The 12839-nt window shown below is 62.9% G+C and overlaps 2 protein-coding genes across 2 annotated transcripts; both read left to right on the forward strand.

Moving 5' to 3' along the window:
- The first annotated feature begins 2473 nt into the window (after positions 1-2473).
- On the forward strand, positions 2474-5553 carry ACTG2 (actin gamma 2, smooth muscle). Its single transcript, XM_074928743.1, has 9 exons — positions 2474-2491; positions 3257-3428; positions 3519-3647; positions 3735-3845; positions 4137-4221; positions 4317-4478; positions 4572-4763; positions 5000-5181; positions 5297-5553. Exons 2-9 carry the CDS (start codon positions 3303-3305, stop codon positions 5438-5440), a joined length of 1131 nt encoding a protein of 376 aa, XP_074784844.1. The 5' UTR covers positions 2474-2491; positions 3257-3302; the 3' UTR covers positions 5441-5553.
- A 735-nt stretch (positions 5554-6288) lies between these two features.
- DGUOK (deoxyguanosine kinase) lies at positions 6289-9288 on the forward strand. Its single transcript, XM_074928473.1, has 7 exons — positions 6289-6367; positions 6708-6820; positions 6904-7085; positions 7522-7669; positions 8293-8408; positions 8544-8643; positions 8797-9288. The coding sequence occupies exons 1-7, from the start codon at positions 6289-6291 to the stop codon at positions 8857-8859; spliced, it is 801 nt and encodes a 266-aa protein (XP_074784574.1). The 3' UTR covers positions 8860-9288.
- The last annotated feature ends 3551 nt before the right edge of the window (positions 9289-12839 follow it).

Consider the following 12839-nt stretch of genomic DNA (forward strand, 5'->3'; position numbering starts at 1 on the left):
CACTGAGTCATCAGTTTGTGCGGCGGGATGAGCGCTGACATCCTGGTCCTACTGCCTGTGTCCCACTAACCCCCTCTCTGTCCGGCTGCACTAGATGTGACCATTATACCTTAGAATTGCTCAGAACAGGGGGTTGAATTTGGTAGGAGCTAAATCCGAACAGGAGCCACGCTTTGCAGAAACAGTTTATTTTCTGCAACAGCGTGGGCTGCATGTTTTGGGGGGTTTCCTGCAGGCAGGGAGCAATGTTATCTCCGCCTTGGAGATGGGAACAGACCCAAATCCCTGCCCCAGCTCTCGTCACTCGTTTGTCCGTCCTCGGCAGGGGTTTAAAGCGTGAATGTTACCCTTATAGGGAGGTGCTGAGGGCCGGCCTGGGCGCCAGCACTTTTGAAATCCCACGACAAACCAGGGCTGACTCCCCCTCCTCGTCCCGCGTTGGTCCCAGCCCGGGCCAGCCTCGCCCGTGCCGGGGGATGCCTGGCGTTCCTGCGAGCATCCCGGGGCCGCCGAGCGCCGGCAGAGCCGGCAGCTGGATTGGCTGCGGTGGCCAAACCTTTCCTTTTTAGGCTGCGTGCCTGCTCCCACTCGGAGCTTTGCCGCCGCCGTCCCAGCTTCAAACTGGCCATGCCAAAAGGCTTCTTGGCCCAGCTGGCCGCCGTGCCGCAGCTCGGGGCGCTCTGGGGATCCTGCGGGGACGGGGAGATGGAGCTGCCATGCCCGTCCCTGGTGAGCACCAGGGATGGCCACGCCGCTCGACTTGGTGCTGCAGAGCAGGGGCTGGGGTTGATACCCCGTGGTTTGCACCAGCTGGGGGTTCGGGGGTGTCTCCGTGGCTTTGGGCACGGTGTCCCCCCCCAACCCTGAGGGGCACCTGACAGGGTCCCACCACCAGCTCCATGCAGCCCCCCACCACTGTGCTCCCTCTACGTGGGGCCATCCAGGCTCCTGTCTCCATCCAGCCCCCCTTTCCCCAGCCACTCCCCCGCTCTACTGGGTTTCGGAATAATTTTTTTTTTTTTTTTTTTTTTTTATCAGCATGTCATATATGGTAACCTTTTGCCTTGGTGACCTCATGTTTGGCAGCAGACCAAGGGAACTGGGTTGGGACACGAGGTGGAGGCAGGTCCCTGGGGTGCTGGGTGTGTAGTGGGGACACCAAGTGCACAGCTGGGGACTTGGGGCCCACATCCAGCCCCCCTGTGCTGAGGTTTCCTGGAGGAAGGGGAGTAACAGGCAGAGCCAATGACTGGGGACATTGTTGGAGGTGTGAGCCACCGTGTCCCTGTCCTACCTCACAGAGTGACAGCCCGGAGCCTGCTCCCTCCCTCCAGGGCTGGGGAGAACAGGATTCTTGGGTCCCTTCTGGTGGTGGTGGGACCCTGCAGCTCTTGGTCCTTACTGCTGCACCGGTGCCTTGATGGCCCTGCCCTGAGCACAGCTCAGGACCCCACAGAGCAAAGCAGGAGCCAGCCCAGGCCCCCGTGCCTCAGTTTTCCCATCTCCAACCCGAGTCCCCGTAGCTCTGGGTGGTGGCTTCAGGGCACCTCTCCTGCCTCCCCCTGCCTCGGGTGCTCGGGGAGAGTCCCCAGTGCAGGACCATTGCCCTTAAAAAGGCAGCCAGGAGTTTGGCAGCCACTGGCTGGCCTCTGCGAGGGCCGTGGGCTCCTGCGGCTCTGCTTGCCAAGGCTGTGTCCGCAGGGCTGGGGGCGACTCCGGCCCCCTCAGGCTGTGTTCGGCCTGAGGGGGGCCAGGGCACAGCACCCACATTGCCCCTTGGGGTGTCTGGGCTCATCCTGCCTCCAAAATCCTCCCGGGCACAGGGTGAGAACCGGGTGCAGCCGTGACGCAGGGCTGGGCTTTGGACCCACGAGTCCTGGCCCTGCTCAAGCTGAGGATTTGGGGACAAGGGGCACAGAAAGACCAAAAATAGGGACAGAGAGAGAAAACCCCAGGGAGAGTCATCCCAAAGGTGCCTGATTCCAGAGACATGGGGGAACTGAGGCTGTGAGGAAGCGATGCACCAACCCGGGGCATTTCCAGTGTCTTGGCAATGCCAAGTTCCCCTCCCGGCTCCGGGGTGTCCCCCACGGCAGAGCCCCGACACCCACCTCCACCCGGGTGGGGTTTCTCCACGCTCACCCCAGGAACCGGAGATGCTGAGGCTGTCACTTATAAGGACTTGTGTCTCACTTGTTTATCGGAGCGGAGCATAAAAGGAACAGACTCACAAATGGGATGTTGCCTCCCAAGCATCCCCACATATATTTTTCTTATAATAATTAACCGTGCTGGGTCCTACCACCAGTCCAAGGTCAATTTAATGAAATAAAACACCTTATATGGCCATATGGCTAACACACCATCACTTAGCCTATTTAGGGTCTTTGTTTAGAGAGGATCCGCCTCTGAGGTTTCACGGGCTGGCTGGTATTTATACCAAAGGCTCCTCGGGACTCGGTCCCAGAGGAAAGGAGCTCTCGCCTCCACGGTGAGTACTGCCCAGCCCTGGATTCCCTTTTGCTTGCAAAAAAAAGCAGGAAGGAAAAACACCCCGGGGGGTTTCGGGGTGCCCCTGTGCTTAACGGGGTGGCCCAGGCTCAGTTCTCATGGCACGGGGGGGGGGGTGACAACCCCGGCACAACCCCGCAGCTGGGGGCTTCCATGGAGGCGACGAGAGCTGGGCCGCGGCCAAAACTCTTCCAGAAATCCCTGCGATTTTGGTGTTGGGTTTTTTTTTTTTCTTTTTGGGCTCCTGCGAGGTTTTTGCCTGCTTCCCTCTGGATTGGGGAGCTTATCTGCTGGTGGACGAGGGCACCCTCCAGGAAGGGCTATTTTTTTCCCATTTTTGGGAAACGATGAGAGGGCAGAGTGGCGAGGGGCTGCCAAGACAGGACCAGAAGAGAGGCCATCGGCTGCCTTCCCGCTGCCCGCTCGGGGGGCACGGGCCGGGGACGGCAGCGCTGCAGCTCCCTGGGCAGTGCTGCTGCCAGCTGAGCGCGGGCAGGAGGCTTTGGCACCCGTTTTGGCGAAGGATGGAGCAGCAGTGTCAGTGTGGAGCTGCACCCATGGGGCACAAGCATCACCTCGCTCGGAGCAGCACCACACCAGGGCCGGACCTGGCAGCCACCCCTCACCTCAGCCCGTGGAGGATTTTTGCCCCCCAAGGACTCCAACCATCCAAAGTCGGACGTGGGGACGCGGCGTAACCCTCTCCCCACCCATCCTTTAACTTTGGTTTCCCCCCTCGCTCCAGCTTTTCCCCCAGGTCCCCCTGAACACCAACCGCTCCCGGCCCCACCATGTGCGAGGAGGAGACCACCGCCCTGGTCTGCGACAACGGCTCCGGCCTCTGCAAAGCCGGCTTTGCCGGCGACGATGCCCCCCGCGCCGTCTTCCCCTCCATCGTGGGGCGGCCCCGGCACCAGGTGGGTACCCAGGGGAGGCGAACGGCACCCTCCACCCTGCTGTGATCACCGAAATGAAGCTAACGAAGCCGTCTCTCTCGCTGGGGTTAGGGTGTCATGGTAGGCATGGGGCAGAAAGACAGCTACGTGGGCGACGAGGCGCAGAGCAAGAGGGGTATCCTCACACTCAAGTATCCCATTGAGCACGGCATCATCACCAACTGGGATGACATGGAGAAGGTGAGACCCCCACCCCGGGATGGGGAGTGGGTGCCGGCCCCGGCTTCGGTTTGGGATAAGACCCCAATTCTCCTTTACCTGCCCTAGATCTGGCACCACTCTTTCTACAACGAGCTGCGCGTGGCCCCCGAGGAGCACCCGACCCTGCTCACCGAGGCACCCCTCAACCCCAAGGCCAACCGGGAGAAGATGACCCAGGTAAGGTGCTGCGAGACCCCCGGGATGGGGATGGACCCTCAAAACCACAGCCAGGGCTGGAGGATTCGGGTGTTCAGCGAGCCAGGAGGGGCTGGTGCAGGTGGTGGGGTGGAGCTTGGTGCTTTACTTTTCTTCTAATTTTTTTTCCCACCTATTTTTCTGTGCAATGCAACAATCCATGTGTTTTCCCATGACCCCGTCTCTCCGGGAAGGCACGGCCCCCATGGGTTGGGGGTGGGATGCCACTGGGGACCCCCCCTAACCTGCTGACCCTCTCACCCTCCCTCCCAGATCATGTTTGAAACCTTTAACGTCCCCGCCATGTACGTCGCCATCCAAGCTGTCCTCTCCCTCTACGCCTCCGGCCGCACGACCGGTGAGTAGGACACGCGGCATCCCGGGGACCATCCATGATGGAGAAGGGACCAAGGCGGCTTCGAGCCCCCTCCCTCACCTCCCCTCCCTTCCCAGGCATCGTCCTTGACTCCGGGGACGGCGTCACTCACAACGTGCCCATCTACGAGGGCTACGCGCTGCCCCACGCCATCATGCGTCTTGACTTGGCCGGCCGCGACCTCACCGACTACCTCATGAAGATCCTCACTGAGAGGGGCTACTCCTTCGTCACCACCGGTACGGGGGCGCAGAGGGGGGCACGGGGTGACGGGGGACCCCGTGGTGCTGCCGCAGCACCGCATTGAGCCTATTCGCCATTGTCTCCCGCAGCCGAGCGGGAAATCGTGCGTGACATCAAGGAGAAGCTCTGCTACGTGGCCCTTGACTTCGAGAACGAGATGGCCACGGCTGCTTCCTCCTCCTCGCTGGAGAAGAGCTACGAGCTCCCCGATGGTCAGGTCATCACCATCGGCAACGAGCGTTTCCGCTGCCCTGAGACCCTCTTCCAACCCTCCTTCATCGGTGAGCCCACCCTGAACTGTCCTGGCAGCTCCCAGTGCGGTTGCCCCCCATCCCCACCACCCCACCAGTGCTCAACCACCTCCCACAGGTACCCCACAGCGCTGTTTCGGGGCTCCCCCAAGCCCTTTGCACCCCACATGTTGGCACAAACCCATGGGTGACCCCATGGCTCTTTTGGGGAGCCCTGAGGAGGAACGGGTGGGAGTCAGGGTGCTGACAGCCCCCTCCCACCCCAGGCATGGAGTCAGCCGGCATCCATGAGACGACCTACAACTCCATCATGAAGTGTGACATCGACATCCGCAAGGACCTCTACGCCAACAACGTCTTGTCCGGCGGCACCACCATGTACCCCGGCATCGCTGACCGCATGCAGAAGGAAATCACGGCGCTGGCTCCCAGCACCATGAAGATCAAAGTAGGTGGTGGTGGTGGTGGTGATCGGGTTGCAAGCCGTGGCCACCAATACCCCAAATGTTGGGGCAGGGGGTGGGAATCAAGGGGTGCGTCCTAACAGGCTTGTGTCTCGGCAGATCATTGCCCCGCCGGAGCGGAAGTACTCGGTGTGGATCGGCGGCTCCATCCTGGCGTCCCTCTCCACCTTCCAGCAGATGTGGATCAGCAAACCCGAGTACGACGAGGCCGGACCCTCCATCGTCCACCGAAAATGCTTCTAAGCCCCCGCCCCGCCCCGCAGCGGCCCCCCCTGCCCCGCCTCGCCCCCCTGCCGGGGTTGGGGTGCCCTGCTCCTCCTCGGTCCCTGCTGCTCCCCCCTGCCACCCTCTGCACATTAAAGCCTTTTCTCCAGGCTTTGTCACTTTTCTGGGAGATCTTGGGGGGGGGGAGGGTTTGAGGGTTTGGGGTAATGGTGTAATGTGTGGGGGAGCCCCTACCTCATGTTGGTGCCCCTGACACCATGGTGATGCCCTTGACTTTGGCTTGATGCCCCAGACCCTGTGCTGTTGCCCTTGACCCCATGTTGTTGCCCCCAACCCCGTGTCGTTGCCTCTCACCCTGTGTCAATGCCCTTGACCCCACATTGGTCCCCACACCCCATGCGGATGCCCCCAACCCTGGGTTGGTGCCCTTGACCTCATGATGGTGTCCCCAACCCTGCATTGATGCCCCCAAACCTCTACTGATGCCTTCAACCCCCCCTCAATGCCCTTGACCCCCTGTGGTGTCCCCCACCCCGCGCTGATGCCCTTGGCCCCCTGTTGGTGCCCCCGACCCCATGGGGGTGTCCCCAATGTCACACCAGTGCCCTTGACCTCATCTCACTGCCCTTGGCCCCACGTTGCTGCCCCCTCCCCGTGTTGCTGCCCCGCCTGTCCCCTCTCCAGCGCTGCCGGGACATGCTGTGGGCGGGGATACATTTGCATAAATTACCATACCGCCCCCAGCACCCCCCGCGCTTCCACCCGCCGCTTCCGCGTCTGTTTCCACCCCTCCCCCTCCCGCCGCTTCCCGCGTCTTGACGTCACGGGGCGGCAGCGCGCGCCGCTCATTACCATGTCATTAGCATATGACGCGGGAAGGCGGAAGCGGTGGCGGGATGGGGCGGTGCGGGGCCGCCCTGCGCCTGGCGCTGGAGGGGAACATCGGTACCGGGGCGGGGGTGGGGGAGGACACGGGACAACGGGGGGGCCCCGCGGTGACACTGGGAGGGGGGGGGGCTTGGGGGGCGTGAATTTGGGGTGCAGGGGGCTGCGTGGGGGGGCAGGAGGATTTGGGGTGCGATGGAGGTGGGGCGAACTTGGGGTGCGTGGGGGGGCTTGGGGTACTTGGAGGGGCGCAGCCTGCAGCCTCTCGGGGTCCAATTTAATGTCTGTAATTAATTATTATTGGGGGGGGGGGCACCCTCTAAACCTGCGCAGCCCCACGGCAGGAGCCGGGGGAGGGGGGACGGGACACAAGCTCACCCTGCACTGCCCCCCCCCGCAGCCGTGGGGAAATCCACCTTCCTGAGGCTGCTGGGGGCCACCTTCCCCGACTGGCACTTGGTGACCGAACCCGTGGCCCAGTGGCGAAAGGTGCCGGCCGGCGGCACCGCGGAGGTAACGGCGGCTACCGGCTGCGTCGCGGCGCCGTTCGACGCCTCGGCGGGACAACTTCATCCCCCCCAGCTCTTCCTTCGCAGGCACCCGGGGGCTCCACCAACCTTCTCCAGATGATGTACCAGGAGCCGGCGCGGTGGTCCTACACCTTCCAGACCTTCTCCTGCCTCAGCCGGCTGAAGGCGATGCTGGAGCCGCCGCCCGAGCAGCTCCCCGGGACCCCCCACCCCGTGCGGGTCTTCGAGCGCTCCGTCTACAGCGACAGGTACCCCCCCAATTAAAATAAGAAAGGCGAGGGACGAAAGGATTAAATGGGATAACGCGCATCCACACCGCACGGGTTGTGTCCTCTATCCCCCTCGGGCTGAGCCGGTGAAGCCCAGAGCACTGCGTAATTACACGTTGGATAATTTGGAGCTTCGTTATCCCCCAAATAATTTTTGCTGGTGGCTGCTCCCTTCTCCCCCCTCCGTGTTCGAAAGCCCTCAGGTGATGGGTGGGCTCGGTAGCTGCGCCGTGTGGCCGCGCATCCCCACGCGTCGCTCAGCCCCAAATTAAAGATTTCTGCCTTCATTAAACCCTCCGGGTGGTGCAAAAAAAAAAAAAAAAAAGGTGTAAAAAATGGGCGTGCAGCCAGCGGGATGGCTTGGAGATGGCAACAGTGCTCCGGCCACCCTGTCCCCTCTCCCGTCCCGTCCCAGGTACGTCTTTGCCAAGAACCTTTTTGAGGTCGGGCACCTGGCGCCGCTGGAGTGGGGCATCTACCAGGACTGGCACAGCTTCCTCCTGCGGCACCTGCAGCCCCGCACCACCCTCCACGGCTTCCTCTACCTGCGGGCGACCCCGGAGGTGGGTGCTGGGGAGAGCCCCCCCCGACCCCGCGTTCGGTGCCCAGGGGGCTGCAGCAGGTGTTGGGCTCGGCTCAGAGTCCAAGGCCAGCCCTTGGAATTGCCGGAATGTTGGGTTTTAAGCCGGGACCGCTGGCCCGAGGAGCGGGGCCTGCTCCCGTTCCGTGGGGATGGGGCGGGGCGGGGGGGTCTGCTACCGAGCCCAGAGGGGGGGTTGGGGGAGGGAGGGCTGCAGCGTCCTGCGGGATGTCCGGCTGCCGCCTTCCCCGGGGGTGCTTTGCCAGACTCCTGCATCCCGTTAACCTCCCCTCTGTCCCGTTAACTTCTCTCTCTCCCGTTAACCTCCCTTCTCCCACATCTCGTTAACCTCCCCTTTCTCCCGTTAACCTCCCCTCTCTCCTGTTAACCTCCCCTTTCTCCCGCTAACATCCCTCCTCTCCCGTTAACTTCCCTCTGTCCCATTAACCTCCCTTCTCCCACATCCCGTTAACCTCCCCTCCGTCCTGTTCGCCTCCCCTCTCTCCCATTAACCCCCCTTCTCTCCCATTATGTCCTGGTAACCTCCCCTCTCTCCCATTAACCTGCCCTCTGCCCCGGTAACCCCCATCTCCCGCGCGGGTGCAGAGGTGCCTGGAGCGGCTGCGGCTGCGGGCGAGGAGCGAGGAGGGGGGCATCCAGCTGGGGTACCTGCAGCAGCTCCACGCCCAGCACGAGCGCTGGCTGGTGGAGAGGAGCACGGAGTAAGTCCCAACGCGCCCCCGCCGCGCTCCCCCCGGGCACCCGGACCGGCTGTGCTTGTGGGGTGACCCCCCCTGATTTGGGGGGAGGGGGTGTTTTTTGTTTGTTTTCACCCCTTCTCTCCCTCCCTTCTTCAGGGTGCACTTCGCGGACGTGAAGCGCGCGCCCGTCCTGGTGCTGGATGTGGACAAGGACTTCGAGCATGACGCGGCCGTGCAGGGCGTCCTCATGGCGCAGGTGGGCACGGCCGAGGCGGCACCTCGCGCCGACCTCCGAGCCTCCGCCTCATCTTCGTTTTTCCATGAGAAAAAAATAATTTCCACACTCTCTATCCGGGCTGGTTTAAACCTCGGCCATCCTGGCGCCGAACTCAGTCATTTCTCCTTTCAGGTGGAGGCTTTCGCCACGGCGCTGCGAGCCGAAGCTTCCCCGTCGCATCCCGACCCCATCTGAGCGGGGCACCCCCACCGCCCTGGTACCCGCCAAGGATCCCGACGCCGGGGACAAGGGACGAGTCCTGGTCCCCAGCCCTCCCCCTCCGCCCTTTTCTTTGGGGCGTGGGGTGGATTTAAGGCTCTGACAGCACGGGATGGTTTTAAGGCCAATAATCAGAGGGTGATGAGCTTCGGGGCAGGGTGGGGTGGTCCCCCAGGCTCCCTCCCCACGCTCAGGGGTCCAGGTCCCCACCGTGACCCCCACCCCATGTATAGAGACCCCCAGCCGGGGATGCCGGAGCCGGGGATGCTCCGTAAGGTGGATTTAACCTGCTGGTTAAATTCCAGCGGAAAATCGTCGTGGCTCATGTTGAAGTTAAACCAACCCCCTATTTTATATATATTTTTTTCCTTAAATTAAGTTTCCCTTAAATTAAACACAAAGCAACGTCAAGTTCTCTTGTGTCTTGAGCTGGGGGGGGGTGACAGGGGGTCGGGAGGTGGGGGGGGGCTCCAGTGGGTGCTGTCCCACGGGGGGGGCGATGTTGTTCGTCCAATTTTGGGGTGTTTGTGGTTGGGGGTGACGGTGCCCCAAGGGCCACCCAAGCATGGGTCAGGCTGGGCTCGTTTTGGGGGAAAACCACGAGGATTTGGCATTTACTGAGTGTTTTTTGCCGGGGAGGGGAGTTGGATCTTTAGGGGTACCCCTTGGGGGGGGGGGGTGAGCCCCCCCAGGGTGGAGGGGGAGCGGGGATGGCGGCCCGGCCCGGCCCCCTCTGCCTCTGCGGGGTGTGCGACCCTACACAAACACGGACTGGGCGGGGCGAGCAGGGGGCGGGGCCGGGCGAGCAGGGGGCGGGGCGGAGCACGTGTGAGGGGCACCTGTCCCGGAGGTAGCGGGGGGCAGCGGGGGGGTGGGGGGGTGCTGTGGGGCTGGGTTTGGGGCGGGGAGGGGCGATTTTGGGGGGGGTGGCTTTGGGGCGGGATATGGGGCAGGGGTTGGGGGGCTGCGGGGAGGGGTTTGGAGGGAGGAGGGGGATGGGGGGGCTGCGGGGCAGGATGGAGGGCAGGGGAGGGAGGATGGGGGGGGGCTGTGGGGTGGGGAACACGGGAGCCGAGCTGCCACCGCCGGGGTCTTCTCCAGCGACCCTACAGTAACAGCAGAGCGGGAGCTGCCCGGACCCCCCCGCGACCCCACAATAACACCCCGCGGGGGGACGCGGCCATGGCCCCGCTTCCGAGGACCCTCCAACACCAACCCGGCCCAGCCCCGTGACCGACGACCCCACAACACCCCCCCGGTACGGACCCACAGCCGACAGCCCTACAAGAACGACCCGGTGCCCCCCCCTACCCCCCATCCAGCGACCCTACAATAACACCCCCCCGCGCCCCCTACAATAAACACCCCCATCACCCCCTTCCCCAACTCACAGCACACCCCCCCCCCTCCTTTACTTCCCCCCAAACCCTCCCAGCACCACCGGGGTGCAACCGTCACCCCCCAACCTCCTTCCCCCCATAACCTCAGAGGGTCTGGGTGTCCCCCCCCGACCCTTGCTTGCTGCAAAGCACTGTGGGGGGTGGCGCGGGGGGCTGGCCTCGAGCCCCCCGGCCGGCCGGCGGGTCCCCCTGAGCGGGCGCCTGTAGAACAAAGGAACCAGCAGCAGCAGCAGCAGCAGGAGCAGCAGCAACAACGTGCAGCGCCGCTGCAACACCCACCCAGAGTGGGGGGGCCACAATTTGCAGCCCCATTTCAACCCCACTTTTCCCTACCCCCCTCCCCAACTCCCCAGCATCCCGCGCCGCCGTGCATGCACGTAGCTCCAGGTCGAACCCACCCGGCCCCCCATTTCCAAGGGGGTGCCGTACCCCTTTTTTCCGGTAATGCTCTTTATATCTAAATTTGGGGGTGGGGGGGGTGGGGGGGGGTGCGTGGAAAGTTGCCAGCGTGCGGCTGAAGTTGTGCGGCGGCGGGGTGAAGTTGTGCCGAGCTGCGTGTTTTTAAGGGGAAAAGCAAAATAAAAAGCAAAATGGGGTTGGAAAAAATAAGAAGGTGGGATTAAAGGGGGGAATGTGGGGGGGTGGCAGCACCCCGTTTTGGTGAGAGTTTGGGGGAAGGAGGCGTGGGGAGACAGCGGGGCCGCCCCCGGGGTGGAAATTAAAAGTCGGGGTGACTGGCGTCAGCTGGGCGCTTCACTCGGCTTCGTCTCTGTCCCCACAGAAGTCCCCGGCGTCCCCACGGCGGGGGGGACGGTGTCGGCGTTATGTCCCTCTCGCCGGGCACCCGGTTCGTCTGCCAGCCCCGTCCAGCCGCCGCTTCCCCCCGCTCCGCCGCGGTGGGGGGGAGCCCTGAAATCTAGCGTTCGCCCCGAGATGGAGAGGTGTGAGGGGCTTCGCAGGGAGGTGAGTGCTCCCCCAGCCCCCCCTCCCCCAACCCATCCGTGCCCCCCCCTCCCTTCCCAGGACACCTTCACCTTTTTGGGGTGATCCGTGGCCTCTTTGCGGTGGTTGGAACGTCACTGTAACTTGTAGGGGGGCTTGTCGGGGTGGGCAGGGAAAGCCCCTTCTTGGCTGGTTGATGGTTTTATTTTTTTAAGGGTATTTCCGCTGGAAATGGGACCTTCTGCTGCCTTAAAAGCCACTTTGATGCCTTAACCCCCCCAAAAAAATCTCAGCTTGTCCCTTAGGCATCCCAAAACACCACCACAGGGTGGGTGGCAGTGGGACACAGGACAAACCCCACCTTTAAACTGAATTTCTTTGAATTTCTTGGTATAAAAGAGCAAAACGTTGTGTGAAATCCACCTGGGTGCTGTTGAGGGGGGGGGGGAATCCCAAAAAAAGAAGGGGGTGGTGAGGAAGGGGGCACGTGGTGAGGGCAGAGCCGTGCCTGGGGGCAGCATTGCCAAGCTTAACAAGTTGTGGCATTTTCTCCACCAAAAATTACAGTGCCTTCCTTCGGCACTTCTGGTTTTACCGGCCGGGGTGGTTGTAACTGGGATTTCTAATGTCGTGCCCAAGCAGGTGGGGTGAGGCGGGGGGCTGCTCTGGCTAGGGGGGGGTCTCCGCAGCAGAAAAGTGGGGAGGGAAAAACATCTCCTGCTCAAGGTTTATTTTTAGGACTTTGCCTCCCCCCCCAAGATTGCTGCTGCTTTGTTTTTGGGGGGATTTGTGGGGGCCACCTTGTGCCTTCGAGTTGTATCCGGCAGGTTTTGCCCCCGGGGTGGCCGGTGGGACGACGTGGGGACGCAGGGACAGGCGGCTGGGCTGGCGCTTGGCACATGGCAGGGCAGGGGGAAGGACTTTGCCCTTGGCAAAGCGCCGGTAAAAACGGCTGACGGTGGGGATTTGAGCCCCGGCACTTTTCCTGGGTGGGCGTGCTGAAGAAAGATGATTTATAAAGATGCTGCCGGAGCCGGGGTCGGTGGTGGTGGGATTCCCCCGGGAACCCAAGCACCAGCGGGTTCCTGCTCGCCCTGGGCTCGTCCCGGTGGTGCCGGCGGCCGAGCGAGGGGTGTGCCGCGGTTCCCACGTCCCGGCACCTTTCCCCGGGTGGTTTGGCAGACGAAGAGAGCCGGGGAGCCAGCCCCTTTCCCCGGCACCGGTTCTGCCCGTTCCTCCGGCTTGGCCGGGCCTGGGAAAGCCAACGTCTCCCCTCACACCTCCAGCACTGGAGCCGCGCTCGTGCCGTCCCCCCCCCCCGCGGGGTTTGGTTTCCACGCTGGGTGATGCGTCCCCAGCCACGGGGGCGTTGGGAGAGGAGGAGGAGGGAAGACACCAGAAGTTGAGGTTTTTCTCTGCTCCCCATCCCGCTGGCACCACCGGACCCTCTCCTGTCCTCCCCGGGTGGCTCTTGATGCTTTTGCTATTTGCATAACTAATCAACATCTCGGGAACCCGCTCATTACCGCCGCGGCAAAATATACGACAAAGCCTCGCACAGCGCCGGGGAGCCGCCGGTTTCTAACAAGAGCGGCTCAAACCACCCCACAAAGA

The sequence above is a fragment of the Athene noctua genome, chromosome 28 (assembly GCF_965140245.1).
Source record: "Athene noctua chromosome 28, bAthNoc1.hap1.1, whole genome shotgun sequence".
NCBI lineage: Eukaryota > Metazoa > Chordata > Aves > Strigiformes > Strigidae > Athene > Athene noctua.

Bases quoted from the DNA above. Each gene is read 5' to 3' on its own strand.
- ACTG2 (XM_074928743.1), top strand. From the start codon at position 3,303: ATGTGCGAGGAGGAGACCACCGCCCTGGTCTGCGACAACGGCTCCGGC. The intron at 3,429-3,518 runs GTGGGTACCCAG...CGCTGGGGTTAG, and splicing joins TGGGGCGGCCCCGGCACCAG to GGTGTCATGGTAGGCATGGG. The intron at 3,648-3,734 runs GTGAGACCCCCA...TACCTGCCCTAG, and splicing joins ACTGGGATGACATGGAGAAG to ATCTGGCACCACTCTTTCTA.
- DGUOK (XM_074928473.1), top strand. From the start codon at position 6,289: ATGACGCGGGAAGGCGGAAGCGGTGGCGGGATGGGGCGGTGCGGGGCC. The intron at 6,821-6,903 runs GTAACGGCGGCT...CTTCCTTCGCAG, and splicing joins CGGCCGGCGGCACCGCGGAG to GCACCCGGGGGCTCCACCAA. The intron at 8,409-8,543 runs GTAAGTCCCAAC...TCCCTTCTTCAG, and splicing joins CTGGTGGAGAGGAGCACGGA to GGTGCACTTCGCGGACGTGA.